General features: G+C 47.4%; 1 protein-coding gene across 6 annotated transcripts; it reads left to right on the plus strand.

Moving 5' to 3' along the window:
• Positions 1-151: 151 nt before the first annotated feature.
• On the plus strand, positions 152-10,182 carry LOC135606216 (uncharacterized). Of its 6 annotated transcripts, none has more exons than XM_065097120.1 (9): positions 175-311; positions 3,010-3,242; positions 3,924-4,390; positions 4,763-5,401; positions 5,570-5,663; positions 5,787-6,268; positions 7,809-8,084; positions 8,171-8,308; positions 8,387-10,182. In XM_065097120.1, the coding sequence occupies exons 6-9, from the start codon at positions 5,912-5,914 to the stop codon at positions 9,932-9,934; spliced, it is 2,319 nt and encodes a 772-aa protein (XP_064953192.1). In that variant the 5' UTR covers positions 175-311; positions 3,010-3,242; positions 3,924-4,390; positions 4,763-5,401; positions 5,570-5,663; positions 5,787-5,911; the 3' UTR covers positions 9,935-10,182. The 6 variants fall into 6 exon arrangements, with proteins under 6 accessions (XP_064953198.1, XP_064953192.1, XP_064953197.1 ...); XM_065097121.1 differs by lacking the exon at positions 3,010-3,242 and having other exon boundaries at positions 179-311; positions 3,924-4,019; positions 4,243-4,390; XM_065097122.1 differs by lacking the exon at positions 3,010-3,242 and having other exon boundaries at positions 188-311; positions 4,243-4,390.
• Positions 10,183-11,125: the final 943 nt, after the last annotated feature.

The following is an 11,125-nucleotide window of genomic DNA, read 5'->3' on the forward strand; positions in this document are numbered from 1 at the left end:
ATAGTAAAATACATAAAATGCGCTCTTTCAGTGTAATTGCTAGTATTTTCACATTGTTGATGGTGTGTATTATATATTACTATATATAGCTGATGATGGTTCGGCTCGGATTGGGAGCCCAACCCAAGCGACCAATTAGACTACATTGGGAGCGCATTTGGGCCGTATCCATCCCCGGTAGCAGCTCTAACCAAGCAAAATGGATTGGCGCTGCTAGGCTCGCGTCCCCCACGGCTTTGAAGGGGCCGTCGAGCTTTGGGGAATCCCTCCGCGCGCCATGGCCTCCGCCTGGGAAGAATTCTCCGAACCCGGTATTCCCCTCCTCTCCTCTGTCGGTTTCTCTTTTTGTTTCGTTTAATCGCTCGAGAAAACGGGTCCAGAATTGCGAGAAACGTCTTCTGTCTTCTTTCCATTATTACTTCGTGCTCTGGACGGAAGTTTATGGAGGCTTTCTGCCCTAGATCGCTTCTCTTGCTTTTTAGTGAACGGCGTGGTTAATCGAGATTCAAGCGCCGGTGGATAGGATAGGATAGGATAGGATAGGGCATGATTCTACATGAGATTGCTCAAGTTTAAGGTTGTTAGTAAAATACATGAGGACGACCAAGGAATCGTTCCACATCGCTAGAGAGCCGGACGATATATATTAGGTCTGTGGCTTAGACTTTCGTCGAGACATTCTCTCAAACACTTCCCTTTCTTCCACTTACAAAGATTATTAGATACCGTTCTTTCTTACAAGTTAATCATATCTTAGTGGTTATGAATAACTGATGCTATTTGTTTTCAGCATGCATTAAGCTGCGGCTAATTGTTATCAGATTTAGATGCCAGTCACGAAAAATCGACAAGAATTTCTGCAAGTATGGTGCTGTGACCGGAACATTAACTTTGTTATAACCATGTCACAACTTGAGCAGATACTTGTGGAAATGTAAAGATAGTTAACTAAGGTCCTTTCACTTTGTTAGATCCAAGATTTTTGGAGTTTACTCGATTCATTAAACACGGGCTTGGATAGAAAAATAGGCACCTAATTCTCGGGTAGCTTAGGTACTTAGCCGGGTCAGTATACTATAAAATTTATAGTGCATTGTTGACATTTGACTCCTTGGTGGCAGTTCTTTACTTTTCTTGATCTTTTATGACTGTAGAGGTTGAAGTAGGAAAGATGCTGTCTATGATGGGCAGGTCATGGCTCAAACTTCAAACATGTTTACCACAACAGTCTTGGAATAGAATAGCAAAAGAATCAAATGAAGTCTTCCTAACTGTCAAATTTTATATTGGCACTCTGAGCAGATTCTCTTTGGGAAAGAACCCACTGAAACCCGGTTTTATAGATGAAGATGGTGGCACAGCTAGTTAAGTTAGGTTACCCCTGCAATGGTCCACCTTCCCTTCAAGATCTTTCAGGAGGACTGTGCATGCAAGGGTGTAGCACTCCATGAGACCTGATGGCCTTCGAAAGAACTTCCACGTCTAGCATCATGAACTCATTCAATTCCATTGAATGAGGAATCATGATTGTTTGTGTATTTATTTTTCCATGGTCTGTTTCTACAGTCATCTCCGTTTCTGTTGAGTAATGTCTCACACATAGTTCCTGCATTAAAAGGGGAGAACAAGGAGGACCACATTGAATGGGAAGACTGAGTGGGAATGATATTTGCTTGGGCTTGGGAGCTTTGGTACACAAGCAAACATGAGTGGAGACCCTTTGGGTTTTTCTTTTTCACCTCAGTTGCACTTTATGCAATCATAGGTTTTTCATGAGCCTTCAATATTATATAGACCCAAAACACCATGGAAGGGACCTTTTTGATGGAACCAATGGATTAGCCATGATTTTGTCTCCATCCTAAAGTTGGAAGGACCATGATGACACCCTTCAAAACCATTTATTTATAAGAGGACAACTTGAGCCCGCACTACTGTAAGCACAACAAGTGTCACCATGATCTAGTGAAGTCTACCTGTAATTCACAGAGCACTTTCTTCTTGTTAAGAGCTGCTAGAAAAGGGATTGGTGGGAGTGAAGTAGGCCTGAAGTTAGGTGATGCTTTGGCCAGTGGGACAAAGATGTCCTGCTGAAGGTCTCGAGATACATGCCTACAAGGCTAGATTAGGGTTTGGGCCTCCTTTAATAAGGGCATTTTATTCCATAGGGTGAGCTGAAGGCTAAGGGTTAAGACCTAGAGTAGTTGCCAAGTTTTTGGAAGGCCACAAATGAGAGGCATGACACAGTTTTTGACAAGCTAGTTATTCTTATCTGTTTGGATAACAAGTGCTTTCAAGGTCCAAACAGGTGAGGCATATATGGTCTAGACCATAGGCTTAGGCTAGATGGTACATCTAAAAGCATGAGGACACCAGAGATTTATACACACCAAGAGGAAGAAGTTGGCTCAGGCATTGCTGCTACAAACCCTACAAGTGTCATACTTTGTAAGTTACTTTATGGTAGAGTAGAACATCATTTTTAACTTAGAGAAGACAATGGAATTGTGCTGTTAAACGTGTGCTGATGCAGAGAGATACATAGCTATATATTAGTTTGATAGCAATAGCTGCGGGAAGGCTGACATGGAGGTAGCAGAACCTGCATTTATAATCTTAATGCTTGCGCATCTCTATGCATGATCATCTATATCATATAATGGTAATGGAATGGCAGAGTCCATACTCGTCTTTCATAGAAAACCATGATAAGAGAGAGAGAGAGAGAGAGAGAGAGAGAGAGAGAGAGAGAGAGAGAGAGAGAGAGAGTTGAAGAGCTAGTGTTTGATAAGGAGCATAGTCCACCTTGAAAGGGTAAAAAGCCCTCGCAAGATTCTCCTTGAGTGCTTGTGTGGACGATACCTCGTGATGAATCTCATCAAATGGTGTATACTTTAGGACTAGAATGGACTTGGTGCTATGATAAGATCGCATTTAATTCCCCATTAATTAGAGCACAACTAATCGACCATCAAAATGGGGATAACCTTAAGGAGTTCATGCAAGCAGATTGCCGAAGATAGCACTCGACACAAGTTTACGGGAGAAGCTTCAACGGAGACCATCGCCATGATGAAGACGACTCTTTTCCTGCCATGTCGATCTCCTCTCACCGTAAACCAATCCCAAGGCAAATAAATGCGACAGAATTAAGTGCTAACCCAGTCGTAATGGTGCATGTGACGTGCTGCCCCCACAAGATCTTAATGACCATAATCCAGCTTACAAACACATCAACCAAGGTACATATTCTAAGCCTTTATCTTCCATGATCTGGTACATATATGCATGGATAGGTTTGACTTATTATGAGTGCATATCGACATTGAGGCATATGGACGTACGGTGGTTGTTGGAGGAGGGTGATGGCATGCAGACCCATGCAAATTATAAGGTGGCTGGGAATATTATCTCCTGAGATGTACTGACACGCTGCATGTGAGTGCACACGTCTCCTTTCTCGGGGATCCTATGCCTTGAGATACTCTCCTCCTCAGGTCGATCGGCTCCTGGGTCACGATTCCAGATCTCCTGTGGTTATAGGGTTCTGGTTTCCCATTTGTGTGGTATGAACTGGGGGAGTTGTGAGTTCAGTCAGATTGGCCGTTGGGTAGAACTGAAATCAATGACCCTTCTGATCATCACTTCTAAAATCATCCTCATATCTTGATTAATTGACAAACATGTATATATTTTTCCGATGTATGAGGAGTTTTTTTCCTCTTAATTTTTAATCGATGTCATTCCATCTAAGACTTCTTTTGATTTATGGCTTTCACACTCTCTCACGATGGTAGATGACTCAACCCATCACATAATATATATTTTTATTTATATATAAAGTCCAATTCTTTTTTTCTTCTTATTACTGTATGGATTCACCAATTATGGAAAATACAGTTAATTTTTCTCCGGGGTGATAGGTAAAATCGACACCGTCATCCTTCTTCACATGTTTCAACGAAGACTAGTTGCAGACAGCGAGGTGCACTGCACTGCAGCTTCCTCCTATTTTCACGGTGAATAACTCCAATAGCCGCATTTGTCACACAGGCAGAATGACACACGAGATCCGGCCACAAAGCCTGTTCCGTTCTCTCCCTTCATACATATATTATTGGCCTGCAGTCCTCTCCCTGACCTATTCTTCTAATGAGACAAAATCTTGGAGAGACCGAGAGAAAGAGGGGCGATGGTATCCGCTTTAATCCTTCATGTCTTCCTTCTTCATGTGCACCGCAGACCGGCGGCAGGCGAACCCGGCGCTTTTAGATTGCCGGGGACGACGACAGCCACGTGGCTGCATCCGCTTGCTTTACGGGTACTACAACGTGCTTTGGAACTCGGCTCTCGGCTCGGCTAAGCTGCAGCTCGATGGACCCTCAAACAGGTATTTGTGGACCTATCATCTCCTGATTATAAAATCCAGTTAAGTGGATCTTAAAAATCGAATAACACTTTCGATCGGTTTGGTTCGCTAATTAGATCATCTAAATCTTAAATCGATTAAAATACCATCAACCTTTTTATTTATCATCAAAGATATTTGAATATTTTAAAGAATATTCATGTGTTCTTATTATATTTATTATTTTCTCATTGTCTAGATGATATTCGACTCTGATGATTATGCTATGCACATTACTCCTTAACCAGTGTGATATTTTTCTTAGAAGAATTTGAATGTTACCCTATTACATGCAAGTTTTTTCTTGATTGTCGTGCCTATAATTTGTGAAAAGAAATGTATTGGAATGAGTAGGGTGGATGGTCAGCTGAGTCCTGAACAGAGGGTTAGGGTTGATGAGGAGGGACATCCCAAAGGCCATTGGGATTTTGTTCCTAGGGGAGTGAACCGGGTGCCATCAATGGCAGGAGAGCACAGTGTAGTAGGATCGGACGGGTACCTACCGAAACAAGAGGAAGAACAAGGTGGTACAGGGCAACAATAAATCATAGTCCCCAATCCCCATCCCCACCCTACGAGTAGCACAGCACTTCCTCACTCCAATGTCTATTGGTACTTCTCATCTGGACAAGCCTGCCTTTGTTTTGTTTTCTTTTCTTGAAACATTGGAAGTTTTATGCCGAGCAATGCCTCTCCCTGCCTTGGGATGTTGTGTTTGACCAGTTTAAGATTCATAGGTTGCGTTCTGGCTTTTTGTTTTTTAGGCCATACACTAAGTTGGTTTGTTATAATTCTTTCTACCGTTTGACATTTTTATTTGGTCATAGAAAAATATTTGACGCTTCCTGGAATTCTTTCTGTGATCACATACACGAGACTCGTCCACGTCCACAGTGAAGCTTAGAGACAACTGTTGACATGTTTGAGTAGGAACTCCGATGAAGCCATTACATTACCAGCATGGAAACAAGTGTTGCAACACTCGAGCCTTAGGTGAAATATTTCTTCATAAAAATTTTACTTTCATACTAGAAAAAAATTTATTTACCAGTTAAAGACATTGGAACAATCAAATAATTTGTAATTAATTTATTTGATTACCAACCCAATACTTGGTTTCACTCAACCGACTTACAAAATGTATTGGAAAAACCTGGTCAGATCTGGAGCCACCACCGCCACCACTGACCTCCTCCGTACCGAGAATCCCGCAGTGGGACCCGCCGGTCGCGCCTGCTTGCGGGTAAAAGAAAAGGTAGAGAAAAAAAAAAAGAAAAGAAATAACTCTGTTGCCTCGTTCATTAACCGCGGTTAACTCTCCCACTATAAATTAACTCCCACCCCCCTCCTCTTTCCCCTGGCGCCCTCTCCTTTCAAGTTTCCCGAGAACCGTAACCCACCGAGGCGAAAGAGAGCACAGTAGCAGAAGAAGCAGTGGTAGTGACCCAAAGATCTACAAGGGAAGAGGCGGAAATCGATGCGCTAGGGGCGACTCCTGAGCACATGCCTCGTCGGTGGCCCCGATCGGTGGCGGAGATGGCGGTATTCTCCCACTCGACGGGCAGAGGATGCGGAGGAGGAGGAGGTTCGGGAGGTCGAGGAGCGGCAGCGGCATCGCAACGGCTGGTGGAGGCGGCGCAGCGCGGAGACGCGAGGGCTGCGGCGGAGTGCCTCGCGGACCCGGCAGTGGACGTGAACCACGTCGGGGCGGTGTGCCTGCGGGGACGCCGGGTGGAGGTGGCTCTCCGTGAGGAGGCCGCCGACGAGGTCCGGGTGGAGTGGGAGGACCTTCGCACCGACGCCTCCGCTCTCTTTCTCGCCGCCCAAGCAGGCGATCTCCCCTTCGTCCGCACTCTCCTGGTGCGATCTCCTCTCCCCTACTTCGAATTCCTTTTTCTCTTTGGAGATCAACGTTTTCTTCTCGTATATCAAACGGAGATATATTTTTTATTCATTTATTTTTACTCTTCTTCTCGATAATTATTGCGCTAATTTCTGCATTTATTCGCTCTCTTATTTACTTAGAAATAGGCTCGAACTCGGGTTGGGTTTCCAATTCCAGTTTGATCCGAAATTACACATCCCTCGTACATAATGGACGGGTTATCGGGTTCGGATCTGATCTTAGTTACACCCAATTAGTGTACTCTTCTTTCAATTTAGAGGATAAGCCTCATTTTCCCCATAAGAAATCCATCTCCTTCTGTTCCGTTATTCCCAATTTCCCGATGCCTCACCGTCGTCCACTTTGACGCCGATGCTATCTTCCGTGGCAGAATCTTGGCCGTGTATTCTCCGCCTCGTGATTCGCGTGGCCTCGCCTGCGACGGACAGGGGTGGAATGCTTCCACCTAGCTGGCAAACTGTGCCCCCGTCTCTCTCTCTCTCCTCTCTCTTCATTTACTAGCATGTATTCATTGTGGTCAATTTCGTACCCTCCTTACGGATTGATTCCTACTAAATTTCTAATTTGTTGAGGAAATTAATGAAATGGGGGGGGGGGGGTGCAATTAGGGGCTTCTTGAGTTCCGCAGTAGCTGCGACTGGGAGTGCCCCGGTCACGTGGCTTATCCACTACGTATTCGGGCTGAGGAAAGCGATGGGAGAGGGGACAGCGCACGCGGCGCCGTATCACGGGCTACCGACCTCTCATCTGGACCGTTCGATTGCCCTCCTCTTGTTGGACGGCGACATGTGGAGCCATCCCGAGATCTCCTCGAATCCTTCGCAGACATCATCGTGGTCTCCCTCTTCATCTTTAATGCGACTCCCATCCCTCTCGTTTGGGTACTTCCCGTCTTCCGCCCTGCTCAAAACTCCTTCGTTGTGATTGCTCCACAGTTTTCCAATAAGATTATACCTCTTGATTGACGTAATGTGGTAGCCCAAACAACGATTAAAGAAGAGAGACAATATAGTGGTGAATAGACCATCGAACAAACTTGCACTGTACGATTTCGTACGTTTGTGGCTCTCTGGTGTCATGCTGCCTCCAGCTGTTCTCCTTCGGAACGCCTGCTTCGGTGAAGAGATAGGCGTGTTCAGCGTCGGCGCATGCAGACACTGCGTCTTAAATGTACAGTCCAGTGTTGAATACAGAAATGTATCGATATCTTTAGTTGCTGGCTTCAGATCTCCGGTCCCATACCCCCTTGTTCCGACTCTTTGTCATGGTTGGTACTGCCCAGAATGATGAGCGACCAAATAAAGAACAAAGAGACAAAGGGGGGGAAAAAGATCATCGTGCTACAGTCGTGGAGCTCCTTTTTATCTTACCAACGTCTTCTTTTTTATGCTTTTGCTGCTTCGATTAGCGGAGTTATGATGTAACTCGGGCTTAAAAATCTGCTCTTGGTGGCTAATTTTGGTGGCTTCGATTGCTGGGCGGTGGTGCGTAAAGGAGAAAGGCGCTGATGTGAACCAGAAGCTGTTCCGGGGCCACGCGATAACGGCGGCGGTGAGGGAGGGCCACGCGGAGGTGGTGGAGGTGTTGCTGAAGGCCGGAGCATCGCAGCCAGCATGCGAGGAAGGGGTGGTGGAGGCGTGCCTGCACGGGAGGGCGCGGCTCGCGGAGCTTCTCATGGGATCCGATCTCGTGCGCCCCCGCGTCGCCGTCCATGCGCTCGTCTCGGCCGCCTCTCGGGGATTCGTCGACGTTGTCGATGGCCTCATCAAGGTACATGCTTGCCACCGTTCCATCCGCGATTGCATTTGGTCCACCAGTGGAGCTTGGGTTGATTTGCAAGGGGGATCTGTTTGCAGTGTGGAGTGGACGCGAACGCGACATCTCGTTTGCTGCTACGTTCACTGAAGCCAGCGCTGCACACCAATGTCGACTGCACCGCGCTCGTGGCCGCCATCGTCGGCCGTCAGGCTGCCGTCGTCCGCCGGTTGTTACAGGTACTTCCCACACTGCGACCACTCATGCAACGGTAGAGTACGTGAATGGATGGATTCATGATGAGTCCGTTGATCCAGGCCGGAGCGCGGATGGACGCGAAGGTGAGACTCGGTGCGTGGTCGTGGGACGCCGCCACCGGTGAGGAGTTCCGCGTCGGAGCCGGGCTCGCCGAGCCCTACACCCCCGCGTGGTGCGCCGTCGAGTACTTCGAGTCCACCGGCACCATACTCCGCTTGCTCCTGCAACACCATTCCCCTAATGCTCCACATCATGGCCGGACCCTCCTCCATCACGCCATCCTCTGCGGCAACCCTCGAGCGGTCGACACCCTCTTGTCCTGCGGCGCCGACTGCGAGCTCCCGGTCAGGGCCGGCCGGAAGACCGAGTTCCGGCCGATCCACATGGCCGCGCGGCTCGGCCTGGCTTCCGTTATGCAAGTCTTGGTCGATAAGAGGTGCGACTTGAGCTCGACAACCGACGCCGGTGAGACGGCGCTGATGCTATGCGCACGCTACAAGCGCGGTGACTGCCTCAGAATTCTTGCGTCGAGCGACGCCGATCTCGGTCGAAAGAGCTTGGCCGGTGCCTCTGCTGCCGCAATTGCTGCTTCCAGTAATTGGAGCGTCGGCTTCCAACATGCTGTCCTCGATGTGATTCGCTCGGGAACGGTTCCTAGATCGAGCGATCCATCGGTTTTCTCCCCGATCATGTTCGCAGCCCAGCACGGAGACGTTGCGTCCTTGCAAGTGCTACTGACACAACCGGACATCAACATCGACCAACGGCATGGGAATGGGTACTCCCCTGTCATGGTGGCGGCTAAAGAGGGTCACGTGGAAGCCTTCCGCGTCTTGGTCTTCGCCGGCGCTAACGTGAGGCTCCGCAGCGAGGCAGGAGAGACGGCCATTGATCTGTTCAGGCTGAACGAGAACCATGATATGTTCGAGCAGGCGATGCTCGAGCTCGCACTCGAGAAGGGGAGTGCCGGGGGGTTCCACGCTCTCCATTTCGCGGCTCGGCGGGGCGACATGGCCGCGCTGCGTCTCCTGTCCAAGACGGGGTGGGACGTGAACGCCCTCGATGGAGACGGCTACACACCGCTGATGCTCGCCGCACGCGAAGGCCACGCGGAGGCATGCCATCTCTTGATCCTCCAGGGCGCCAGGTGCGACATCGAGACGCGCCGCGGCGAGACGGCGCTCTCGCTGGCGAGGAGCAACGCGAAGCTCGGCAAGGAAGCTGAGAGCGTAATCCTGGACGAGCTGGCGCGGGTGCTGGTCGTGCGCGGCGGCCACGTGAAGAAGCACACAAGGCGCGGGAAAGGGCCGCCGCACGGGAAGGTGTTGAGGATGGTTGCGGCGGCGGGGGTTCTGCGGTGGGGCAGCTCGGGGCGGAGGAACGTGGTGTGCAGGGAGGCGGAGGTGGGGGCGAGCCCGGCGTTCGTGAGGAACAGCAAGGGGAGGGGCGACGCCCGCGAGCCAGGGCTGTTCAGGGTGGTGACCACCCGGAAGCGGGAGGTGCACTTCGTGTGCGAGGGAGGGGAGGCGGCGGCCGAGCTCTGGGTGAGGGGGATTAGGCTCGTGACGAGGGCGGCATCGGGGAAGGGAGGGAGCGAGCTCAACTAGAGGTGGGAAGAAGAGTTGTGTGTTGCATTGACTTCATCTTGAAGTCAGAGCTCTGTTGATAGGTTTCTGCTTGTCCCATACCTTCAAGGTTAGATGTTAGTCTTCTTGGGGTCTTAAGCATGTAGAAATGCATCGCTCGTCTCGAGTGAATCAAACTACTCTGTAGTAAATATATAGGGCATAATTTAAGTCAAAGAGTAAATAAGTGTGTATGGATTTCTATTAAGAAAACAAATAAGACATTAAAACAACAGATTAAAAGGATAAAGTTTAAAAAATCTATTGTAATCAAATTTTGAGTTTTAAAATATAATTTAAAAAATTCATATGCTTAAGTATTTTATTTAATCAGGTAAAAAACGATGGAATAACATGACTGATTCATCCAATAAATAGATCATTTTTATAAGATTTAAATTCTGTTTCTTTAACTGTAAGATCATTTTTATAAGCGAATTTATAAGATTTAAATTCGCTTTATTGGATTTCAACCAAAACAATGAGATCGAAGGTCTATTTAACTAAGGTGGCAATTGGCATATTATAATTTGAAATTTATTAATTTTTAATCGGATTATAAATTTAATTCTGATTCTAATCAAATCCTATTTTTAAAATGTGGCAATTTTATCTCTTACCTCGGCATTTTATTTTAAAAACTATCCTTAATGTTAGATTTTTATCAAATGATGCTTTTTAATTAATTTTTATCTGTAATATTTTTGTAATCAATTTGATAAAAATATGTTCGACACTTCACTAGTCATCGTCACCCTCAATAGTTGTTATATCCATTATCGTCATCGTCTCAACCCTCAACATCCATCACGAGCGATATTGCCCTCTTAGTCTTTGCCACAGCCTCCCTCGTCCTTTCTCACTAACTTCATCTTCTCTTTTTGTGACCTTCCACTCTCCTCTTCACCTTCTAGCACTGATGCCATCACCTTATCCCCTCTACATTCTAATGCCACTATAGTCTCGCTCTTCAATGCTCCTTCATTCTTGCCCATGTTGCCCTACGTCACACTTTCTTCCTTATAATCAAAGAGATCCCTCCATGAGACTCGTGAGGAGGAGTGACGACGGTAGTATTGGAATCACGATTGATGGGCAATCCTTTTCCTCGTGATCAAAGAGCTCTTAGTCGAGGGAGCACGATAACCTCCCCATCGCCTTTTTGAATCTTTC

This window comes from Musa acuminata, chromosome BXJ2-2, assembly GCF_036884655.1.
Source record: "Musa acuminata AAA Group cultivar baxijiao chromosome BXJ2-2, Cavendish_Baxijiao_AAA, whole genome shotgun sequence".
Classification (NCBI taxonomy): Eukaryota; Viridiplantae; Streptophyta; class Magnoliopsida; order Zingiberales; family Musaceae; genus Musa; species Musa acuminata.

What these genes read in the sequence shown, in the direction of transcription:
- LOC135606216 (XM_065097120.1), top strand. Translation starts at nt 5,912, where the DNA reads ATGCCTCGTCGGTGGCCCCGATCGGTGGCGGAGATGGCGGTATTCTCC. An exon ending in CCTTCGTCCGCACTCTCCTG is followed by an intron (nt 6,269 to 7,808) that starts GTGCGATCTCCT and finishes TGGTGCGTAAAG; the next exon opens with GAGAAAGGCGCTGATGTGAA. An exon ending in TCGTCCGCCGGTTGTTACAG is followed by an intron (nt 8,309 to 8,386) that starts GTACTTCCCACA and finishes CCGTTGATCCAG; the next exon opens with GCCGGAGCGCGGATGGACGC.